Here is a 26,432-nt window from a genome sequence, read left to right as displayed (position 1 = left end):
CTGGGGGCTATCACAGTGATCATAGAGGACAAGCAATGAAGTGAAGAAGTCTGGGTTCAAAGCAAGAATATGACTGAAACAAGCAATATTTGATAGTGGTAATTATTTGGATGAAAGTATAAATCAATAAAAAGCTATTAAGCAGTTAAAATATGTCACTGCATTAATTGATAGTGATACATTACGGAAAAAATAACCACTAACAGCCCTGGCAGAGGAGGAGGAGGAGGAATAGGAAGGGAAAGAGGAAGAGGAGAAAAAGAAGATGGAGGAGGAGCTAAATAGGAGGAGGAAGAGAAGGAGGATTAGGAGGAAGAGGAAAAGGTGGAGGAGGAAAATAGAAAAAAAGAGAAGGAAGAGGAGGAAAAAAAGAAGGGGAGGGAGGTTGAGGAGGAGAAGGAATAGAAGAAAAACTAGTATTTATACAGTGCTTGCTATGTGCCAAGCACTTAAAAATTATTATCTTATTTGATCCTCACAGCAACCCTGGGAAGTAAGTGTCATTAAGTCAAACAAGGCTTTAGTGCCTTGCTCAAGGTCACACAGCTAGTAAGTGTCTGAAGTGGGATTTGAACTCATTTCTTCCTAACTCTATGCCTGGAAATCTATCCACTGTATCACTTAGATAGAAAATAACTTTAGAGGAGGAGGAATAAGAAGGTGGAAATATTGTGAAGGATCCCCTGCAGAAAGTGATACTATAGTTTCGAAGGAAGCCAGGGCTTTTCAGAGATGGGGGTTGAGGGAAGGGATCTCAGGCATAGGAAAGGAATTAAATAAGCATTTAACAGGAACTTATTAAATAAAAATAATAGCTAAGATTTGTATAATACTTATGTTCCAGGCACTGGGCTGAGTTTTACAAATCACAATAGAGTGCCTGACCTGTAGTCAGGAAAACGAGTTCAAATCCAGCCTCATACAATGGCTATGTGGTGTTATGGCAAGTCACTTAACATCTGCCTTAGTTTTCTCATCTGTAAAATAGGAATGATAATAACACCTATCTCACAGGGTTGTGGTAAGGATCAAATGAGAAAATAATTCTAAAACATTTAACACAGTACTTGGAATATAGGTACTATATGTTAGTTGTTATTGCTGTTTATTATTATTAATTATCTCATTTGATCTCATAGAGAAAAGCCAGTAAAAAAGTCATGCAGTGTTGTGTGCAAAGAAAAACAAGATGGCCTGGTTGGTGGACATGTAGAAGAAAGTCATTGTGGCAGGAGGAGGGACCGAGTAGGAGAGGAGTTGAGGAAGGGAGATCAACTAGGTAGTGGCTGTAGTAGTACAAGTCGGAGATGATCGAGCACTGATATAGAGTTGTGACTGTGAATAGAGAGAAGAAAATATACAGGAGGAATATTGTGGAGGTAGAAACAACAAGCTTAGCCAACCGACAGTAATACGATATGAGTAAGTGAACAATTAATGATGACTGAGGTTGTGAATCTGGATGACTGGGATGATGGTGATGCCCTTAAAGATAATTGAGAAGTTCAGAATAGGTCTGAGTTGGCAGGGGGAAGGTAATAAGTTATTTTGGACATGTGGACTTATAGATGCCCATGAATCACACAGTTTGAAATGCTATTAAGATGGTTGGTGATGTGGCACTGGAACTCAGAAGAGAAACTGGGCTTGGACATATAGACCTAGAACTCATCAGCATAGAGATGAAAATTGAACCGATGGAAATAGATGAGATTGTCAAGAAAGATAACCATGGTTAATGGACATGATGTGGCTGAAGATCCAGCGAAAGAAACAGAGAAGATGCAGGTAGACAGAAGGAAAACTGAGGGCAAGGACTGCCCCTATCTCACAGGAATGCTGCTCAGTCATCCATACTTAGGAAAGAAACAGAAAGCAGAGAATGTGCTAGAGTTTTGAGACCAGTCTTAGGCTAATCTAAGTCAATACATGATGTCTACCCCATGGAAGCAGTTAGGGATTTCTATCAGGATGAGGGAAAGCAGACTAGCTCTCCCTGACCCTTCTCCAAGGAGAGGATGCAAGGGTTCAGACACACCCAGCAGATGGTAAAAGGAGAGCTGCTTGCCACATATCCTGGAGACAAAATGAAAACATGGGAGAGACACACAGAGGGAGAGAGAGAGAAAAACAGAGTCAGAGACAAAGACAGAGAAAGACACAGAGTCAGACAGAGATATTGAGACAGAGACAGACAGAGTAAGCAAGAAAGAGATAGAGATCAGGAGCTTTCTTGACTTTTAAAATATACTAATTGGGTAGCTTCTCATGTCCAGGTACCCTATTTGCTTAGTGGATATCCTCTTACCACCGTTAATGATTGTTCTTCATCACTGAACCCCATGTGAATAAGCACTGGCAGTCAGAGCATGCTCAATACAATGAACTCTATTCCAATTCCAGCAATACACAAAAAATATTTAAAGTGCTTTTTTAAAAAAAGTAAAATGAGGGAGAGTAGAATAAATGATCTCAAAATTCACTTCAAACTCTAAAATGAATCATTACATTAAATTATATTAAGCTTTCCCTATTGTACCATATATACATATACACATGTGTACATGAACACATATACATATACATAGAGAACTGCTTGGGACAACTTATGTGTGTGTATGTGTGCATCTCTTTCTCTTTCTCTCTCTTTCTCTCTCTCTTTCTCTCTCTCTCTCTCTCTCTCTCTCTCTCTCTCTCTCTCTCTCTCTCTCTCTCCCTGTCTCCCTCTCTCCCTCCCTATCTATCTATCTATTTATTGCAGCTAGGTAGTGTAGTGGATAGAGTGTCAGACCTGGAGTCAAGAAGTCTTAACTTCCTGAGTTCCAATATGCCCCCAGACATTTACTAGCTGTGTGACCCTGGGCATCTCACTTAACCCTGTTTGCCTCAGTTTCTTCATGTATAAAATGAGCTGGAGAAGTAAACGATAAGCCACCCCAATATGTTTCCCAAGAAAATCCCAAATGGGGTCAGAAAGAGTAAGAAGTAGCTGAAACAACTGAACAACATGCATCACCATGCATTTACACACACAAATATATATGCACAAATGTATTTTGGCATACCTATGTGCATATTATATATATGTGTGTGTGTGTGTGTGTGTGTGTATATATGTATATATATGTATATATATATATATATATATATATATATATACATTCATAGATACACATATAATTTCCCCAGACAATTCTCTATTACTGTATGTCACAAAGCAAATCCCACTATTTTTAGAGGAAACTATTCACCAATACTTTACTATATTAATAAAATTACAGACCAGTTTAAAAATAATCACATATGTGTATGTATTTCAATCCAATGCCAGATATATGTCTATTTTTTCTGCTCAAATGCCAAACACTCTGTGTATTTCATATTTACTATTAATAACATATAGCACATATACTGCAAACTTTGTATATATATATATGATTTTGTTGTTCAGTCATTTTTCAGTTGTGTCTGACTCTGTGACTCCATTTGGAGTTTTCTTGGCAAATATTCTAGAGCAGTTCACCATTCCATTCTCCAATTCATTTTATAGGTCAAGAAACTGACCTGTTATCAGCAGAAAAGGTGCTATAGTTTTGAGATCCAGTCTTAGGCTAACCTAAGTCAATACATATTGACTACCCCACGTAAACAGTTAGGGATTTCTACCAGATTGAGGGAAAGCAGACTAACTCTTTCCTACCCTGCTCCAATTTTAGAGCAGATTGTATGCATTTTTGTATATCATATGAAAAGGCACACACAAACACAATTACAATGATTGTGTATTAATTACTATTCCAAACTCTGCTAGCATTGATTCATGCATTTCTGTAGTCCTGAAAAATCCTCCTTTTGTATACCCTGCAAATTTTCATTAGCCATGTATATCATTTTCATGTCAGGTCAAGTCAATACGTGTTTATTAAATATCTGCTATATTCCAGGCTCTGCTCTAGGAGCTGGTCATACAAAGAAAAGCAAAAAGTTTCAGCTGTCAAGGAGTTTGTGATCTATTGGGGGAAACTATGCAAATAACTATGTATAAAACATTTATAGGAAAAATTGAAGATAATCTCTAAAGGAAGACATTAGTATTAGGAAAGTTTCCTTGAAAGTGGAATTTTAGCTGAGGCTTGAAATCATCCAGATATCAAAACCAGGAGGAAGAAGTGAAGAGAGAGAGAATTCCAGTATGGAGCAGCAAACGAAAAGTTACAGAGGGAGGCAGAGCCAAGATGGTGGAGTAGAGGTAGCAACCCAGTTAAATTCTCCCAACATTCTGCTCTAAACAACTTTACAATAATGCCACAAATTGAATTCTAGAGTGGTAAAGCCAAGAAAAGGTCAAAGTGAGACTTTTTCCAGCCCAAGACGATTTAAAAGGTCAGCAAAACATCTGTGAAACAGGAGTGGAGGCCAGCCTGAAGCACACAAGGCCACAACACCAGCAGTAGGCCTTGGAAGTAGCTGCAACAGCAGCAAGAGATTTGGGTGCTCTCAGCACAGATTGTGAAAGGATTGGACAACTGGTCAGCAAGATATTTCCGAGGAACATTTGCAGGCACTGGGTGCATTGCCCATATGTAGTTCCAGGTCACCATTCCAAAATGAAGAGGAACACTAGCACATGGTGTTGGATGGGAACAGGGGCCTGGGTTACAGTTCCAGGGTGGAGAACAATGCTTATGGTCAGTCACAAGGGAGCAGAAGTCTCAGTTTCATTCCAAGGGAGAGGAAGACTAGCACTTGTGGCTATAGGAAAGCAGGGGACGTTGTCAGAGTTCCAAGGTCAAGAGGAGCACTAGAATTGCATCCAAAGGGGAGCAAGAGACTTTCCAGTGTAAAGACCAGAGTGTAGGCCAGGAGAGTAGTGACCACATGTTTCCTTGGATCATACTATATTGGAAGAACCAAATACTTTAGTCTCTCCACTACCCCCAAACTTGCACTGAAAACAAGAGCAAAAAACATTCAGTTTAGAGCAGTGCTTCCCCTTCTCCCAACTCCAGGAGTAGAACTCAACTTTAATGTAAAGTTAAAAGTTAAGAAATAGTTGGGAAAAATGAGCAAACAATAACAACAACAACAAAAAAAAAACCTGACCACAAAAATCTACTGTGATGACAGGGAACATCAAGCCACAAACTCAGAAGAAAACAATAATGTCAAAACAGCTATAAACAGAGCCTCAAAGAAAAATGTGAATTAGACACAAAAATTCCTGGAAGAGCTAACAAAGTATTTTAAAAATCAAATTAGAAAAGCAGAGAAAAAATGGAGAAAAGAAATAAAAGTGATTGAAGAAAATTGTAAAAAAAGAAAACCAACATCTTGGTAAGAGAGTCTCACACACACACACATGCACACACATGCACACACACACACACACACACACACACACACACACACACACAAATACACAAAAACCTAAAGAAAATAATATGTTAAGAACAGAGTTGTCCAGATGGTGAAAGACGGACAAAAAAGTCACTGAAGAAAAGAATTCCTTAAAAAGCAGAACTAGCCAAATTGGGTTGGGGACGGGGGAAGGTACAAAAGATCATTGAAGAAAATAATTTCTTAAAATTATAATTGGGCAAGAAGAAGCTAATGACTCCATAAGCTACCAAGAAGCAATAAAAGTAAAAAGAATGAAAAAAAATGAAAGAAGACATGCTATAAAAATAATGAGCCAGATAGTTTCAGAAAAATCTGAATAGGATTATATTAACTGATGCAAAGTGAAGTGAGCAGAACCAGGAGAATATTTTTTCCAGCAGTAGCAATATTGGGAGGATGATCAACTGTGATAAGCTTAGCTACTGTGATCAAGACAATGATCCAAGACAATTCCAAAGGACTAATAACGAAAAATGCTATCCACTTCCAGAGAGAGGGCTAATGAAGTCTTAGTGTGGATTGAAGCATCATATTTTTTTTTCACTATCTAAAATTGTTCTTGCTTTTTTTGCGACATGGCTAATATGGAAATAAGTTTTGTGTGATTTTACATATGCAATTGACATCACATTTCTTGCTTCCTCAATGGGGAGGGGGGGTGGAATTTGGAACTCAATTTTTTTAAAAATGAATATAAATAATTAAATAATACATTCATTAAAAAAAGGAAAATTTACAGAGACAGAGTTCCCTGTGTGAAAACACCAAGGAAACCAAATTCACTAGATTACAGAATGTGAGAAGGGAATAAGGTTAAGAAGACTGGAAAGGTAGAAGAGGGCCAGTCTGTGAAGGAGTTTGAATGCCAAATAAAGGACTTTTTCTTTTATTTTGTAGGCAATAGGGGACAATTGGAGTTTATTGAATAGAGTGGTGATACACCTAACCCTGCACTTTAGGAATATCAATTTGAAAGCTGAATGGAGGATGGACTGGAGTGAGGAAAGAGTTGAAGCAGGGAGAACTACAATTATTGCAATAGACCTGGTTTGAGATGATGAGGGCTGGTACCAAAGTTGGGCAGTATTAGAGAAGAAAATGGGACATATATAAGAGATGCTGCAAATGCAGAATCTATAGGACTTGCAAACAGATGAGAGAGAGAGAAAAAGAGAGAAAAGAGGGAGAGAAAGAAAGAGAGAGAATGAAGGATGACACCTAAGTTGAAACCATGGATGGCTGAAAGAATGGAGGTACCCTCAATAGTAATAGGGAAGTTAGGAAGAGGAAAGTGTTGGGGCCTGGGGAAGATAACCAGTTCAATTTTGAACATATTGAAGCCATCTGAGGAAAAGTCAAGGGAAAAAGATGTAGAGCTCAGCAAATAGCCTCAGTATTTTGTTTTTGTTTGCTTCTTTGTTTTGTTTTGTTTGTTTTTGATGAAATATGAGGTAGAAGCATGGGAGGTTTGAGGAGGGATGAAAAGGTCTGGAAAAGCCAATGTCTTCAGCGGAACAATGAATCAAATTTTGTTGTGTTGTTTCAGCCATGTTAAACTCTTCATAACCCCATTCGGAGTTTTCTTGACAAAGATACTGGAGTAGTTTGCCAATTCCTTCTCCATTTTATTTTACAGATGAGGAAACTGAGGCAAACAGGGTTAAATGACTTGCCCAAGGTCACACAGCTAATGAGTGTTTGAGCCTGTGTTTGAACTCAGGCATAGCACTCTATCCACTGCAGTGGTGTAAAAGGATTGCCTTGTTATGCTGAATATTCCCTTTTGATTATTTCATATAAGTTTGTAGTGCATCCTCTTAGCATTTTTTTGTGCATCAATTCATCTTGGTTTAGCAGTACATGAATAGGAGAGAGAACAAAAGATAGTAATTCAAGACTGAGGCTTATGAGGGCATTACTGGCAATAGGATGAGGGGACAAAGAACTCCAGAACAGAGGATAATACAGAGTTAAACTATTTCACCAAGGAGTCAAGTGGTCAAGGGAAGGAAATATAGCCAGTGTAAAAGTAAAGAGCTGGGAAAGAACTAAAGGGTGGAGGGATCAGAGGTCATAGTGAGGACAAAGAACATGTTTAGGGGTGATAAGGCAGGGAGCAAGGTGAAAGGCCAAAAAATTATTTTGAGATAAAGGAATTTTAGAACTCTTGAATGATGGAAGCATTAGTAAGCAGTTAAAACAGATTAGAGAAGGCTGGGTAAAATCAAGAAATGTTGAACATATGTACCATGGAATGAAATTTCTTAGCCACTTCCCAGACCCAACTTGCCCCTCAAGTTAGAGTCCATTTACTCCCCCTTTAGTTTCTATATTTTAGCTATGTGAACTAGTCAACTCATAAGTTTGGTGGTTCATACTAAACTGAATAAATACTCCTAGAAGTTAGAAAGGTGTCAGCCATGAAATCCTGCCCCCCCCGACCCCCCTGCCATGTGAGGGTCTTACAATGACAGGCAATTTTGCTCTCTGACTAATCCTTAATTCCTATGGCTATATCTGGAGTGGAGAAGAAAAGGTCCTTTTCCACAGGCCCCAAGTCACATGATTCTTTCCTCATCCTCCTACATTTAGTCATCCCTTTAGGCCTCTAACTTAAGTTAATTTCCAGTTGTGCACATGAGCTGTCAATTGATTTTCTTTCGTCACCTTGCTTTTGTATTTAGCGAATTCAAAACTCAGTGTTCTTTGGCTTTCAAATCATCCTCCATGAATAGGATAGATGGTATTAATGTAACCTGAGCTTGTCTAGGCAGGCCTAATTTACTTAATATGGAGGCACCCTTGAAGGGCTTTTAGAACGTGTAGAGATTGCTTAACATGGAGGCCTCTACTACCTCTACCACATTCACGGGTGTTGCCTCCCTGTGTCTTTAAATCTGGCCAGACTGAAAAGGTCACTCGCTGTTAAGCTTCTCTTTTTGGACTCTGCTTTCTGCTATGTCTACTGCATTAAAATCACAGTGCTCACCCATAGCACTGATCCCATGAATTGAATTGTAAACAGGGGAAGGACTTCCTTCTGAGCCTGTTCCTGTTCTCCCTCATTTACCTCAACTGGGAAATGGGCCTGGAGGTAGTTATTTCTGCTTTTTTGTTTTTTGTCCTCCTCAGTTTCATGTGTAGAGATGATTCTCTGGGACCTAGGAATTTGAGCCATGACCAGCTTGGAGACAGGATTGTAGATTAGATGTTGTGGCCAGCCCACCATGGAAGCCCAGAGAAGCCAGGGTGACTGGAAGGCCCCCGAAAAAGGCTTTTAATTTGGAACTGGGATTTTGCTCTTTAGGAACTGAGCTAACCTATAAACCTAATGCCCTTCCCTTCCTTAGAGACTGATATAATATGGAGGGAGAATGGGGAGGATTACATCTTTTATGTGTTAGTGGAATAAGTTTGTATATTGGTCATTATACCTTCTGAAGTAAATATTTCTGGGTAAAAGCTACTCTGACTGTGATTAAATGGAACTGAAGTATAAGAGACCACCACCTACTCTTGGGGGAACACCATTGATTGAGACTAGAGTCACTGGCAGAGAGCCTATATGTCCCTGATTCCCCTTAAGGTTACTAGAAAAATCAGGGGTTCAGGTGGTAAGGGTAATGGCCTTCAAGGATCTGGGGCCAGGACAGCTTGTGTTACATTAAAATGTAGTAGAATTCTTTCATTGGGCTAATAACTAGGAGCAATGGGGCCAGGAACACTTTCTAACTTAATAAGATGATTGTAGTATATAAGAGTTTAATTAAATGTAGTTAGGATGAGCATGATTTAACTCACTGGAGAGATGAATCCAACAGGGTAACATCTGATTTATTTGATGGTCTGGAGCTGAAAATTGGCTAGGAAGGCACAACCATTTGGCCTCTTAAAATTTGGGGTGTACTGAAAATGATGGGTAACTGAGTGTAAGGAGAATAGGTTTCTTTTTGAAGGATACGACCTACTGCTTTCTCCCCTCACTCTACCCACACACATCTGTCCCATCCCATAGCTTATATGAATGAACTTTGGAAATATCTCTGCTCTTTTTTGATGCTTTGCCCTTTTTGCATGCTTCCTTTCCTTTGAGCTTCCATTACCGAGAGAGGAGTGTAGAGGGAAGGAGTTTGAGGTGATTTCTTTAGCTACACCCCCGAGAGAAGTAATGACAACTTACAGAAGAAGCATGTAACAGAAAAGGCATATTTATCCAGTGAGCCTAGATTTCCCGGATTTCTGAATACCTGCCTACCTTTCTAGTTCATTTTCAGCAGCAAGTCAAGAGTCCTCAGGTTTAATAGGTATCAGCCAACCAGAGGGAGATTTCCATAACAGCATGCTTCTCTAAGGAGGAGGAGAAGAAAAACACAAGGAACACATTGGGACTGTGGGACTAAAAAGGAGATAAGGACTTTGAGAACCCTCTATGATAATTCCTGTGAGTTGCTTAGATAGTCAAGGTGTAATATGAAAATTACTTTTTTTCTCAACAATCCCACAAAAGGTCTGTTATAGTGTTTTTTGAGTGTTGTATATTTCTTCTGCATCTACCCTACTCTTAAGCCTTACTATGACATGCAGGTAATCTTGGGTTCTGGAATACTGTACAAGCTTAGTACAATCCTTGGCATGTCAACCATGCTCAAACATCTTTTAATATGGCTTCAGTAACACAATTAATTTATTTTCCAAGAAACTACCCAGATCTGACAGAAAACAACATCACTGATAGGCTGACCATCTAACAGAAAAGGGGCCATATGGCAACATGTGACATTAAAATAATATACTTTTAAAATGTCCTAAGGCCTATGTGGCCCTGTTCTGTATCTGGAATGGCAGAATGACAGGAAAGGGGACAGAGAGTGCTGAGCAAATATTTTTACACTCTCAATGAACTTCAACTTTACTCATGGTACTCTAAATATGAGATACTTCTCCAATGACTAATGAATGGACATACTGTTGGATGAATTGAATTATATCAGTCTTAGTATTCTTGTTATAAATAAAACCAAAAAAATGGGGGGAAAAGTGGCATTTAAATGGAAAGATGGTTTGGAGATGCTTCTTGGAGATGAAGAGGGAAAAAAACTTGGAAGTGGATTTTATTATATACCCAGAGGCAAGAAGAAACATTACTTCATCAATATTTGGTTTTCATGTTTTCAAGGGTTAATAATAAATATGTTCCAAAATATTACCTTAAAATATACTTAATTGAAGCTCATATGCCAAAATAGTTGCTGAAGAAGTGGTAGAGAAATTCTATGAAGAACTTTATAATTCCATTTAAATTTAAATCAATACATAATATGTTATCTGATGACTTCAATACAAACAAACAAATTTTTAAAATGGTAAGAATAGGGAGAAACATTGAGGAACGCATGATTCAAGAATAAGGTGTGGGAGAGCCCAAAGACTATATATACACTACTGCTTTATGCCTCATTTTGTTGAATACTTTCTTCACAAAAGCAATTATACTAGGCATAGTGCCAGATGTAGCAAGAACCAAATAATACCACAAAAAAAAAATTCTACTATATTTTTATGAATAAGAAAAGACTTGTTGTGGGAGTCACCCTTAAACAAGTCATTTGTATCGAGTCAAGCTGTCAGTTCTTCTGATCTGAAATAAGAATTTTTTTTAAGAATAATGAAGAAGAAAGATATGGGAAGAAATTGAAATGATTTAACCCTGAATTATTTAAATAATAACTAAAGTTAAAATGGGAAATTGCAACAGAAATAACATTGACTCTGATTATAATAATTTTATCTAGAGGTTTGGCTAATATACACTATATGTCACAACAAGGTGCTCAAAAGGGCCTACAAAGTGATTTCATCAGATAGGGAGAAATGCCTACAAAAGGCAACACCTAGCTAGAGTATAAATTCATTTGGAAAATTTTATAAAAAATGCCTGATTATGAGCAGTTTCATCTCTTAAAGCAGAAAGAAGTAGTGGATGGAAAAACTAGGTTAAAGAAAACTTGACAAGACAGTCAACTAAGCAAATCATCCCAAAGACATTCAAGGATTGAATTGAAAAGACAAATAGCAGAAGAACAATGGAAAGGCTTTGCAAAATCCATTTTAAGAGACTCTTCTTTATCAATGGTAGTAGAACAACAATACTTGAACATTAGTGTCAAGGGCTCAGATGTATTTATAGAGGTGGAGGAAAGAGCAGGGTAGGGCAGGGGAGTGAAGGGCAGGGTAGAGCAAGGGAAGGGAAGGGAGAGGAAGGGAAGGAAAAAAGCATCCATATTGTGTCAATTACACATTGAGAAGATTCATGCTGGAGGCCATACAATTGAAAGGGGATTGAGGGACCAATTTGACACAAGAGTATCTGAAGAAATGAAAGATATCAAAGTGTGAAAAAAATACCTTGTGTTATTAATACTGAAAAAAATGATGAGGAAGGGAATATCAATTACTACCAACCCATATACATATTCTCCATTTATTTAAAATCTTTATGAGGATCAGCTGTATAGGAATCTCTAGCATCCTTGATGAGGGTATTAGAAAGGAACACGATTTCCCCAGGCAGTATTCAGCAATTAACTATATCTTCACTAATTCACAATTGACTAAACGATATAGAGAAAATAAGCTCTCACTTTTTTAATTAAAACATTTAATTCAATATAACAAAATGCCACCTTGCAAGTCTATTTTCCTACAGAGTGTCTCCTGTGTATACAAAGATCAGCCGAGATTCCATGAATAGCAGAAATAAGCCAATTTGATGATTCTCTAATAATAAATATAAGAAGAAACATAAAGTAAGGCGGTGAATGTTTACCAATGGCATTTTTTTTGCCATTTTGACAAAGGAAATCCAGGGCAGAGTCCAGATCAAAGAGGAATGATCAGTGGATGATGAGGTTTTATAGATATTCCTGTATATTGATGAGATTAGGCTAATTTCATAAAGCTTCAATACGTTAAAGAGTCTCTTACAAGAAATGTTTAATGACTCAAAGGAGTTTAGCCTGCCCATCAATACAAAAAAAGAGCAAGTTGATAAAGAATATCTATTGCTCTAAATCACAGGTTTTAGGTATAGTAGCCCAAAACTACAATAAGACATATTTGGACACACAGATATTTATGTAACTATTAATGTATATGTTAGAATGCATATACATATGCATATATGCATGTATAAATATGTGTGTAAATACATATGTGCACATATAGGCAGACAGGCAAATATAGATACAGGTATAGGTGTTGGTATGAGTATAAATAGATATTGGTGTGATGTAGACATAGAAATTTATACAGCCGGTTGCTATCTAAATACAAAGATAGCTCAGCTCACCTGTGGCATGAGTAGGTAACTGATCTGGAAACTAATCTATCCCTCTCCAAGAGAAAATGTTTTTGTTTGTCCTTCATTGTTGAAGAGGACCAATGACATTATGAGGGCAATGTTTTGACTTGTGTGAATTGGACATGATTGAAGCAGAGCAGTGTAAAGTCATCAGCCTCGCTCTCTCCTATAGAGTCACAAAAGTGCAGTAGCAAGACAAACATGACTGGTGATGGTCCACGATGCAGTGGGTAACCTTGGCCTTTCTAAAATAAGATCTTTCCCAGGTCCCAGTTTGTCTGATGCTAAACCCATTCAATGACAAAGGGGTAGGTAAGAGTTGAGAAAAAAATGGTTCAATATGGCCATTACAAAGATGTCAGTCTCAAAAGGAGATACTCAGAGTTTCTGGCTAGAACAGAAAACAATTGCTATTTACACTCATTCTAAGGCATCAAAATCTAAACAATGACGTGCAGAGGCTTGGGTTGGGGCTATTATTGGGCATTCAATGAAAGCCAGAGTAATTTGGACTTAAAGGTATAGTCAAGTAGCTCCATTGAAACACAATGGGCTTCTTAAAAGCCTGTTTTTTCAGAGCTATATTTCAAGAAACCAGGAATAAAAACTGTGCAGGACAAAAAGCAAATTGTCCCAGTTTTTGGAAAACGAATATATATATATATATATATATATATATATATATATATATATGTATGTATGTATGTGTGTGTGTGTGTGTGTATATATACATATATATGTATATGTGTATATATATATATGTATGTGTATACATATATATATATATATATATATATATATATATATATATATGCACAAATGAAGAAGAAGCAGTGGAGAAGGAAGAGGAGAATGAAGTAAAGAAGAAGAGGAAGGAGAAGGAGAAGGGGGAAGAAGAGAAGGAGTGGTAGGGAGATAGGAAGGTGAAGGAGGAGGGGAAAGAGAAGGAAAAGGAGAAGGCAGGAGAAGGGGGAAGAGGAGGAAGAGAAGAAATAGTAGCATTCCCAAACTTCAAATATGCAGGTTGGATCCCCAAAGAGCAATTACTACAACTCTCAGATTGCATAGTAAAGACAGTTAATACAAAATGTTTTCCTAAGAAACCAGTTTACTCCTTCGCACAAATTCACACAAGATCCATGGGAGGAATAAGCTTAAACTTAAGTTCTACTTGTAGTAAGGCACATGTGTAAGAAATGTGTGTAGCAAAGTTTAACTCACAACACCTGCTGTGGAAGTTTTTCTGTGTGTGTGTGTGTGTATGTGTGTGTGTAGAGACTTCATGCAAAACCCTTGCTGTTGTTATTCATCCTTTGTTCTCCAAAAGGACCAATGACATCATGAGGGTGATGACTCGCACATGAATTGGATGTGAGTGAGGCAAAGCTGTGCAAAACTGTCAACCTCACTCACTCCTCCAGATTAATTGAACTCCAGTGGCAAGACAAAGATGAAGATGCCTGGGGTTAGCCCAGGATGTCCTAAGGGGGAGACCATGATTTCTGACTATGTAGAAAGCAAGAGGAGAGTCATAGCTGGCCTTTTCTTTTTTCATGTATATTTCCAAGAGGAATATTAGGATAGAATTATGTATCTGATTGATTGAGATCTGCCAGCTAAAAAGAACTTCTTGAATCTCCTTTTCTAAAAAAAATCTCTCATTAATATCTACATTTTTCTTCACTGTGTTATGGCTATAAGCACAGAACTGGCAAATATAACCTCTCTATATGCGTGTGTGTGTGTGTGTGTGTGTGTGTATGTGTGTGTACATGCATGTGTGTGTGTACAAACAAGGAGAAGGCCTTTGTTTTATGTGAGGTCACTCACAGACCAGAGCACAGGACAGGAGAGGACTAGAAATGTCTCCTTAGATCATACCAACTCAGAAGAACTGAAAATTTACAGGTGCCTAGAAGTAGCTCTGAAAACAGCTATGCAAAACCCCTGAAGCTTGGGAGAAAGCACTCTCCACTCTGGAAGCAGAGTCATACCTTGGCAAAGAGCTCAAAAATGGAATGATTGGCTGGGAAAATGAGGACACAGGGTAAGAAACTCAGATTATAGAATCATTGGTAACAAAGAAGATCAAAACATACAGTCAGAAGAAGACAACGAAGTCAAAGATCCTACTTCAAAAGTCTCCAAGAAAAATATAAGTTGGTCTCAGGCCATGGAAGAGATTGAAAAGGATTTGGAAAATCAAGTAAGAGAAGTAGAGAAAAATTAGGAAGAGAAATGAGAGTGATGCAAGAAAATAATGAAAAAGAAATTAACAGCTTGCTAAAGGAGACCCAAAAATACTGAAGAAAGTAACAACTTAAAAAATAGACTAACCCAAATAGCAAAAGAGATTCAAGAAGCCAGTGAAGAGAAGAATGCCTTAAAAAGCAGAATTGGCCAAATGGAAAAGGAGGTCCAAAAGCTCACGGAAGAAAATGATTCCTTAAAAATTAGAATGGAGCAAATGGAAGCTCATGAACTTATGATAAATCAAGAAATTATAAAATATAACCAAAAGAATGAAAAAAAATAGAAGACAATGTGAAATATTTCATTGGGAAAACTACTGACCTAGAAAACTGATACAGGAGAGATCATTTTTAAATTACTGGACTACCTGAAAGCCACGATTAAAAAAAAGAGCCTAGATATCATCTTTCAAGAAATCATCAAGGAAAATGGCCCTTACATTCTAGAACCAGAGAGGAAAATAGAAATGGAAATAATCTACCAATAGCCTCTTGAAAACATCCCCAAAGGAAAACTTCTAGGAATATTGTAGCCAAATTCCATGTTCCCAGGTCAAGGAGAAAATATTGCAAGCAGCCAGAAAGAAAGAATTCAAGTATTTTGGAAATACAATCAGGAGAACAGAAGAGCTAGCAGCTTCTACATTAAGGGATCAAAGGGCTTGGAATATGATATTCTGGAGGTCAAAGGAGCAAGGATTAAAACCAAGAATCACCTACCCAGAAAAAATGAGTATAGTACTTCAGGGGAAAAATGGATTTTCAATGCAATAGAGGACTTTCAAGCATTCTTGAAGAAAAGACCAGAGCTGAATAGAAAATTTGGCTTTCAAATATAAGAATCAAGAAAAGCATGAAAATGTAAACAGGAAAGAGAAATCATAAGGGACTTATTAAAATTGAACTGCTTACATTCCTACCTGGAAAGATGAAATTTGTAACCTATGAGACCTTTCTCAGTATAAGGGTAGTTGAAGGGAACATACATATATACATACATACATACATACATACATACATACATACATACATACATATATACAGACAGAGGGCACAGGGTGAGTTGAATATGAAGGGATGATATTTAAAAAAATAAAATTAAGGGGTGAGAGAGGAATATATTGGGAGAAGAAGAAAGGGAAAGATAGAATGGAGTAAATTATCTCTCATAAAAGAGGCAAGAAAAAAACTGTTAAAATGGAAGGGAAGAGGGGGGACTTCAAAAGGAATGAGTGAACCTTACTCTCATCAGATTTGGCTCAAGGAGGGAATAAAATACACACAAAATTGGGTATTTTGCCCTACCGGAAAGTAGAGGGGGAAGGCATAAAAGAGGGGACTGATAGCAGGAAGGGTTAGTCAGAAGCAAACACTTTTGTAAAGGGACAAGGTCAAAGGAAGAAAATAAAATTAATGGCGGGGCAGAATAGGATGGAGGGAAAAATAATCTTTCACAATATGACTATTATGGAAGTGTTTTGCATAATGATTTATGTATAATATATATTGAATTGCTTTCTTTCTCAATGAGGATGGGTGGGGAGGGAAGAAAGGAGAGAATTTGGAACTCAAAATTTTAAAAACAATTGTTAAAAATTGTTTTTATATACAACTGGGAAACAAGATATACAGGCAATGGGATATCAAAATCTACCTTGCCCTTCAAGAAAGTCAGGGGGAAGAGGTAGGGAAGGGATGATAGAAGGGAGGGCAGACTGGGGAAAAGGGGTAATCAGAACGCATGCCCTCTTGGGGTGGAGGGAGGGGGGAGAAGGGGAGAAAATTTGGAACTCAAAATCTTGTGGGAATAAATATTGAAAACTAAAAATAAATTAAGCTTAAAAAAAGGTTTATGGCAGAGAATCTATTGTCCCATGGGCCAAGCCCAAGGTTCTGTGAGAAATTGGGAGATGAAGATGATGGCTAAAGTATAGTCAGCCTTATTTAGAAATAGTGGCTAGGAATCTAATGAAGAGAGGTGAGGAATTAACGGCAGTAACAATAATAATAATAGCATTTATGAAGCCTCTACTATGTGCCCGACATTGTGCTAAGCACTTTATAAAGATCACATTTGATGACACATAAAGACAAAGATGTCTGTAAAACATGTCAAAATAAAGAGCATGAGGTTGCCTGGTATGCAAGCAACTATTTCCAACGGAAAATTGTATTCCCACTTACCTTAAGAAAAGGTAAAATCAGAACATGAATTCTGTTAAAAAAAAATCAGAATCTTGTTATTCCTTTAATTTGTTCATACACATGTATGTATACATTCATATATATTATATATATTATTTTATATTTTTATAGATATTAGAAACTAATATTTTATTTTATAGATATTTTATAGATATTAGAAACTAAATCTTTCTTTCATGGTTTAAAAAAAAAAACAGCTGAGGATGGATTTTAATAGGGATAAAACAGTACAATCCAAAAGGAGACTGCCATACCTTCTCCCCACTAGTCCTTTCATTTTGATGGATAGTATCTTTATTCCAAACCCAAGGCCCTCTTCATTTCCAATTCTCTGAAATTATTCCACTGAGAGAAGAGGCTAGACTCAAACCTTGTTTTTCAAAAGGTGATGGGCCCTGCTGCCTCATTCTTGACCTCCATTTGATAACTTCAGAGTAATCATTTGAGGTATTACAGATTGACACAGCAAGATCATTTCAATTTTGTCAGACTCATGACATCTCTTGGAGGGTGTTGCCAGTGCTACAGACACATAGATGGAAGGAGAAAAGGGCTCATTACAATAGAGTGATTAGCAGCTCATCCTCCCTGCAACCTCTCCAACCTTCTAGACTTAACCTCACATATTAAGCCATCTTTTTTTTCTCTTCGCCTGTGTAGATGAACCTGAAAATGAGAATATAGGGGAGCCACTAGTTCAGTGATCAAAAATCCCCGTAGGTATAGATCTCTCTGAAAACAGGATCTTTAATGGAATCATATAAATGATATAATTGGACAGTAGAGTTTTCCCTCTCTTCTTTGATAATGCAGAGACAAAGGTCAAATGTTCATTCTTTCCATGTGAGGAAATGAGAATGGTTTATGGTTGACAGGGGAGGAACAGTGGGTAATCTACACAGTCTTATTGCTCTGTTTGATTTTGTTCAAGGAAAAAAATGGTTTTCTTGGCTCCAGCAGCTATAACACCCAGCTGACGTGAGAAAGAAAAAAAATCAATTCTCCAGAGAGAAAATTCTTGCAAAAGTCACATAATATGATGAACCATTCATTAGTGTGATAAGAATCAATATCTGTATGCAAATAGAGGCCCCAAATATAGTAGTGCACTGCTTAAGTGACTCACTGAATGCTAATCCCAAGACAGTTCAGGGCTACTTTATTCTGGCAGAGGAGGAATTCTTAATGATTTTTTTTTCTCTTTTGAAGCTTTTGATGACTGAAGTGTATGTATGACTGAATGTACTGGGAGATGGGATATCAAAATATTTCCCAAATTGTGCATTCTTGACAAAATATTGACAGTAAGATTCAAGATTACTTTTGGCAAATGTTTGCAAATGCTTAACGTATATTCTATGAATGGATATCTTCTGTAGACTTATCAAACAACACAGTTCTGGAATATTATCAAGAGTCTTCCAAATGATTATAGACATTTATTAGAAGGTTAGTGCTAATGGATAAGTTTATTATACAATGAGTAAGTAGAACTTCTGTGTTTCATCTTTGTCACACAATAATAGGGATAGAGATAATATAGAGAGATGTGTGTATAAGCATATATGTTTACATATACATATATTCATCTCTCTATTTTCCACGTTAGGAAAGATCTTTAATATCTTCAGGGTCTCCTTTTAGGTACTATCATTTTGGTTCAAATAGATGTGCAAAACAGAGTGGGGGGTGTGGAGGGGGTGAATGAGAGAATTTGTGCCTTCAAAGGAAAAGGGAACTGGTTTATAAATGGTACCTTTCATCTCCAGAGCTGTTAGCTGGAAGGCAATGCCGAATGTTTAGTCTAAAAAAATGAGCTCAAATGACTCTATCTAAAGTATAAATGTTACAAAGTGAGCTAACAGCTTTAGCTATTTTGCTTTCCAATAAAAACAATCTTGCTTTTTTTTTTAGTGATGCTGAATCTTTCTAATCACAAAAGAAACACATTTCTGTTTTTCTTAAGACAAGTATTAGCATTTTTACTAGATATCTCAGCAAGTACACATATGAAAAGAAGCTAGTTTCTCTATTAAAAAAGGGTATTTTTGTTTTGTGGGTTTTTTTAATGTGAAAGGTCTTCTTGAGGCTAATTTCTCTGTGCTGCTTAAATAACTTGTAGCAGTTGATTAGGCACTTAGGGAGGTGCATGAACTCTTTCTGTGCAGTAAGGATATTATATAAGTGAACTGTGACATCAGTGCACGTAAGCCAGAATAGATAAAGGACAAAGATTGGTAATTTTCCCCCATTTATTATATTACTGCAATAATTTCCCCAATAGTATCACAATGTGCTTCATGAGGAAGTAGAACAGGTTCTAAAGAAAACAAAGATGGAAAATAAATGTAAGTTCTAAGGCAGGGGTGGGGAACCTAGGGCCTCGAGGCCACATGTGGCCCTCTAGGTCCTCAGGTGTGGCGCTTTGACTGAATCCAAACTTCACAAAATAAATCCCCCTTTTATTAAAAATATCGCATTTTAACTGCTTAACAATTTTTTATTGATTTACACTATCTCATCCAAATAATTACCACTATCAAATATTGCCTGTTTCAGTCATATTCTTGCTTCTAACCCAGATTTCCTCACTTCATTGATTATCCCCTGTGATCACTATGCTAGTCCCCAGCTGAAGTTTGGTGGGAAAGGGAGGGAGTGACATGGTCAGACCTGCATTTAATAGACTTGCAAATGATGATCTGTTAGTGGGGTTTCGTATGATTCGTTTGTTACTATGATCTCATTTAGGAAAAAGGGGAAGATTGGACTAACTTTGTAATTTGGTTGAATGCTTAACTAAACAGATTATAAGGGGAGCATTAAAGCACAGAAAAACAAATAAGGTTATACCAGAACAAGTATGTGATGACTTGATACATAGACTAGAGATAAAAATGACATCTACTTAACCTGAACCAGTCTTCACCAAATTTTGATAAGGTGAACACAAAGTATGTAAGATTTAAGTAATTCAAGGGCAAAACTGCCCAGAGATAGTTGCCCTCTAAAGGTTCAGACTCACCTTATTCTAAAGCATGTTCTTGTTTCTCAGCTTTGAAATCAAAGCGAGAAACTCACATTGGAGACATAGTTTTGAGACCTAAAGAGCAACCAAAAATCTGATGAAAGGAGTAAACATGGACAAAACCAGGCTACCAGGAAAGGTGATGACACAAAGAAAAGTTAGGTCGCAAAAGCAGGATATGCAGACAACACCAGATGACAATGGAGACATGGAATTATCTCCTGCTAAAGCAGTAGAGAAGTTGGTCATATGTAGGCTAAATGTATTCATCAGGTGAAAGCAGCAAAGGTGCTGGCAATTTTGAGGAAAAAGTAGATAGGGTCAGGTGAAGACCCTGAAAAAAGCAATATGACTTCATCATAGATTTCCTATGGGTCTCCAATACTTGAACTCATAGGATCCCATATAGAGGTAATCATGAAGACAGAGAATGTGAAATGCAATGCTCTCTTGGATGGTGCAGCACAAATGACCATCATATCCCAGGATTTTATATGATATTTAATTGAAATCTCATGACAGTCTTTTGAAGGACTTGGACAAAAGCTGTCCATGTCTGGGACACGTCCGATTAAGCCTGGCATTTGCTAGGAAGGCTGTTGCTATCAACAGAGAAAGTGAAAAGTTTGAGTATGGAATATTTGGACTTGTAAAATATATTTGACATGTCATCACTCATTGGAATCAATCCCAATCTGTTCAAAACACTAAAAGGATACTTCAAATAACAAGCTAGGACCCTATACCTGAACACTTTTACTCTTTATAATCTGCACAGTGCCATCCAATAGAACAGCAGTAAGTGGTGACAACGAGCATTACAATAACACCGATTCTTTTCAACTTCACTATGGTGACTATGGTATTTTGTTTTGGTGATTCTCTAGTAACAAAAACAAATGAACAAAAAATGAAATGGAAGGATTGAGGATGAAGCTCTGCAAAAGGACAGATGTATTCTCACTTCAAGAATGATATACCCAAGATGTTGCTCATAGGCTCTAGCTTACTAGCTCCTGATTTGGGAATAACTTAGGAAGATTAATTCATTGGCAACAGATGACCTCAGAAATCATGTCAAAGATCTGCTAGTCAACGGCAACATTCTAGAGTCTTAGCAAGCCTTATGGATCATCCATAGTGATAGTACAGAAGAAAAATCGAATGATACAAGTATTTAATCCCCTACCCTCCAGAACCAAGCAGAACAGGAACTGGACATTTTTTAGTTTATTTTCCTTCTAAAAATATGCTGCCCAAAACAGAGTACAACACTTTAGATGTGGTCTGACCGGGGTGGGGGTGGTGGTGGTTTACAGTAGGATAATCATCTTTCCTTCTATGCTTTTCTTTCTTTTGCTTTTTTTTGGCATAATATTTTATTTCTTTCCCCAATGACATGTTAAAACATTTTTAGGGGCAGCTAGGTAGTGCAGTGAGTAGAACACCGGCCATGGAGTTAGGAGGACCTAAGCTCAAATCCAGCCTCAGACACTTGACACACTAACTGTGTGACCTTGGGCAAGTCACTTAACCCCAATTCCTCTGCCTTCCACCCTCCAAAAAAACAGTTTTAACATTTTTTAAAAAAAGCTTTGAGTTCCAAATTCTGTCCCTTCCTTCTTCCTCTCCCCCTCCCTGAGACGGTAAGCAATCTAATGTGGGTGATACATGTGCAATCATCTAAAATATTTTCATATCAGTAATTTTGTACAAGAAGACTAGATCAACAACAAGAAAAAAAGAAAGAAAATGAAAAATAGTATGCTTCGGTCCATATTCAGATAATATCAGTTCTTTCTCTGGAGGAAAATAACATGTTTCATCATGAGTCTTTTGGGATTGCTGTAGATCATTGTATTTCTGGAAATAGCTAAGTCACTCACAGTTCTTCATCATACAATATTTCTGTTACTGTGTACAGTGTTCTTATGGTTTTCTTCACTTCACTTTGCATCAGTTCATGTAAGTCTTTTTCTGAAATCATCCTGCTCATCATTTCTTATATGCATAATGATATTGTATTGCAATCATATGCCACAACTTGTTCAAACATTCCTTAATTGATGGGCAGTCCCTCAGTTTCCAATTCTTTGCCAACTCAAAAAAAAATGTTCTTATAGATATTTTTGTACAAGTAGGTCCTTTTCCTTTTTGTATTTTGAATTTCTTTGGGATATAGACCTCTCAATGGTATTGCTTGATCGAAGTGTATGCACAGTTTTGTAGCCCTTTGGGGATAATTCCAAATTGTTCTCCAGAATGGTTGGATCATTTCATAACTCTATCAACAAGGCACTAGGGTTCCAGTTTTCCCATAGTCCCTCCAACATTTATCATTTTACTTTTTTGTCATATTAGCCAATCTTATAGGTATGAGGTGGTACCTAAGAGTTATTTTAATTCACATTTCTCTTAGCAATAGTGATTTAGACCATTTTTTCATATGGCTATAGATAGCTTTGATTTCTTTGTCTAAAAAAACTCCTGTTCATATCTTTTGACTATTTTGCAATTAAGGAATGACTTGTTTTCTTATAAATTTGACTCAGTTCTCTATATATTTGAGAAATATGGCCTTTATCAGAGATACTTCCTCCAAATTTTTACCCAGTTGTCTGCTTTCCTTCTAATTTTGGTCACATTTGTTTTGTTTGTATAAATTTTTTTAATTTTATATAACCAAATGATCTCTGTTACATTTTGTAATGCAATGCTTTTCAATGGCACCAATGCTCACTTTATCTTGACTGGCATATCCCATTTGATTCATAAAGAGATTGCTGCAGGCTCCAAATATTTTTATACTAATTAGTATCTAGCCATATTTTCCAATCTTGAACTTATGAGACAACCTTTGTCCTCACTAAATTTCATCTTATTAGATTTGATCCAGTCATCTGGGCCTGTTTGGATCTTTTAAGAGCTGCAACTTTGACTTGTAGGACTGACTGACAAATACTATCCATGTCTAGGATACTTCTAAGTGAGCTTGAAGTTTAGCAAGCAGGCCATCACTATCATCAGGGGACATGGAACCAGGGATATTTGGACTTGGATGACTTTGACATTAATCATGTTAAGCCATTTTTCTCAGATTTCTATCAAATCTGAAAACTTTCTGTGTGAATTCCTTCCATACATTCTGCAATTTTACCAAACTGTCCTCCTTACTATTCATCACAAATGACATTCCTTCTCACATTTTTTTATCTTTACATGCCAATGATACATTCCTTCTTCACCTCAGCCTCTTAACACCTATATTTTCCTTCAAAGCTCTATGACCATTAAAGCACTTTGAACATATGAGTTAAGGGAGAATCCTAGAACTAATAAGGGGCAGCTTTTACTGGTCCAGCATGCACGTAGATGTCACCAAAAGGTATGGAACTTGTGCTTGTTGTATTCAAAGAAAAGTACTACTCACTTGTGCTGCTTATTTAGAAAATAAAAGCACTTAAACAAAACTTTTAGAAATTGACTTTATTGGCTCTCTATCTCTGGTAGAAGATAGTAAGAATAGAGGCTTGGTATTTTTCACCAGGTATTTATAGGCTGACTATGAGACCAGAAAGCTTCCATCATTGGTAAAATAATGTGGGAGTTGATATTTATTTTTTCCAGTATCCATTATTATGACCAAGGCAGAAAATTTGAAAGCCCATCATTCAACAATATGTTAGCTATGGCTCTTATCAAGAAGCAGAGCTTCAATTTACTAGCCCTAAGGAGATCCACATTATATTTCAACCACATGCTACTGAACATTTAGGGACACTGAGATCAAAACAAAAATGTCAGTGGAGTCAACATGTGGCACTCCTAGTGTGGAGGAACTGGGCAAAATCTATATGTTCTAAGTTCAGAGAAGTCATCTTTTCTACCCTTTTCGACATTTAATGTAATCTTAGAGGTCAAAGAAATAGAGTCATTGGGTTGGGTAAATAAAGAGAGGCTGAATTTTATTCTGATCTTATCTCAAAGGGAGGCCTGTACTTTCATCCCTCCTAGACATTCTAATGTTTTGATGAGATTGACTACAGGAAATAACTCTACTCAGAATAGACCTGATCTTGGAGAACACTCAGGTTATTCCAAAGTTAAGACATTCCACTCCCTCCCCCTCCCCAAAAACATCACCTGACATCCTGTACCTATTATTCAATTTCCCAAATATGGAAAGTGATTGAGTACCCTCACCTCCCTATGTGCTGTCACTATCATTTGAATATTAGCTACATGAAAGCAGAAAGTTTTACTTTTTTTTTTTATTTGTATCCAAAGCCCTTAGCATAGTGCTTTGCACCAAACAAGGGCTTAATAAAATGTTTTCTTCATTCATCCATGTGTGCCTTGCATGTAATTGCATACGCACATTCATGCATACAATTACTACATGCTTTCAGCATGCTGCTCTCTTATCATCATGTACTGCAGAGGAATCTGTCAGCTATGTAATATTCTATGGATTTTAGTGTAGTATTATGACTGTATGTAATATGCCCTGTGTGTAATTTAGACTTGTAGTTACTGAAGTAGTCAAGTTAGCAATGCTTTAAAATGTACAATATATACTGTAACAGATTTTGCATGGGACGTAAACATATTCTAACCCCTGGGGAGGAATATAATCTGTCTCTTGGAACCCTATCAAATGGGCTTGGAATAGAGCAAAAGGGAATGGAGTCCGGGAGGTGGAAGCGTCTAAGTGGAGATGACCTTCCCCAGTTCTTTTTAAACATCAAGGAGATTTCAGAATATGCCTGAGGACAAACTACCAAGATCATTTGGAACTCTAACCATGGAGGGGACCCTGAGTTTAATGTGCCTTGTGTATGGGAGGTGTTCCAAAGACCAAGCCAATCTAACACCAAGACAGGAAGGAGACTATGAGAATTTTGTAAAATGATGTCTTTATCTTAACTTTCAATAAGCATGGTTTTAGGGAATAGTCAGGTCACCAACAGTTTATTTACTGCTTATTGTATGCCAAGCACATGAAAAGCACTGAGGATACAAAGAAAGGAAAAAACAAAACAAACAAACAAAAAGTCCTTACCCTCAATGATCTCAAACTTTTATGGAAGAAGACAAGATACAAACAAGTCTATACAGGATAAATTGGAGATAATTTCATAGGGCACTAACATTATGGAGTAGCAGGATAGGCTTCTTGCAAAAGGTAGGACTTCAATGAAGATTAAAAGGAAGCCAGGAGGCAGAAGTGTACAGGGAGACTATTCTATCCATGGGGGACAGTTAGTGAAAATAGTTGTGAGATAGTGTCATCAGCTTCTTTCTCTCTTCCAGAGTCATTGAAATCCAGTGGTGAGACAAAAATCAAGACCACCAATGATGTCCAGAGATGAAATGGATGACCTTGGTGTCTTCAATGTATATCTGAGCTCTAAGTCCTCTGCAGTGCCTGCTTCAGCCTCCTTCATGGCCAATGGAAGAAATTGTTCTCATCTGCGCATTTCACCAGGGAAAGTCTTCACATGCTTAGGGTAGACATTCCCTTAACTCACTGATAGATTTGAGGCCTCTCCGTTACCCTCAGGCTGGTTTAGTTTGTCTGCTGGGACAGTTTTGCCAGGGTGTTGCCACTGTGCATGCTACAGTTTCTTGGAGCCACAGGTGAGAAGTAGGAAGCAAGTGGACACAAAAGGTGGATGAACAGCCCTGAAAGCACATGGCAAGCTCTCATACCAGAGATGCTCGTCCTCCCTGAACATACTGAGTGTAGCCTCCTGACTCACCAATTATAGTAGGTCTGAACCTTTACAGAATGACATCATTCCTAACTTTTTAAAGAACTGTGTAAATAGCCTTTGATAATAACCTTATACTCTTTAATAGAAGGTACTAGGAGAAAGCACTTGATGGTGCAATGCTGCACTCTTTCCCCAAATACTAGAGAGCTATCCACACTTGGGACTGTGGATACTCCAAAGACCAAAGGTACTTGATTTGCTGGGGACAAGTGGCATTTATCAGGATACTTCCTGATCAATGGATTCACCATGCCTCTACTCTTATCCCTCCCCCAAACCACAAGTACTAAGTAGCTTAGTGTAATGGCAAGCAGGGTGGGACTTTTTGTTGTTTTTTTGTTTTGAAGTGCTTCTCAGCACTAAGGCGATCAAGTGCCTTTGAGTCTTGCCTCTGTTTCAATCAAGAGTCT

At 37.4% G+C, this 26,432-nt stretch overlaps 1 protein-coding gene across 1 annotated transcript in view; it reads left to right on the top strand.

Annotated features, from left to right (window-relative positions):
- Positions 1-1,731: 1,731 nt before the first annotated feature.
- The window catches only part of LOC118840707 (transcriptional enhancer factor TEF-3-like), a 102,663-nt gene continuing 77,962 nt past the window's right edge, over positions 1,732-26,432 (top strand). The window contains exon 1 of the mRNA XM_036748054.1: positions 1,732-1,788. Coding sequence (XP_036603949.1) covers positions 1,732-1,788 — 57 coding nt within the window. The remainder of the gene's footprint in view (positions 1,789-26,432) is intronic.

This window comes from Trichosurus vulpecula, chromosome 1 (assembly GCF_011100635.1).
Source record: "Trichosurus vulpecula isolate mTriVul1 chromosome 1, mTriVul1.pri, whole genome shotgun sequence".
NCBI classification, from domain to species: domain Eukaryota; kingdom Metazoa; phylum Chordata; class Mammalia; order Diprotodontia; family Phalangeridae; genus Trichosurus; species Trichosurus vulpecula.
Note: the sequence above shows the minus strand (reverse complement) of the source record. Positions and strands in the feature narration are given on the sequence as shown.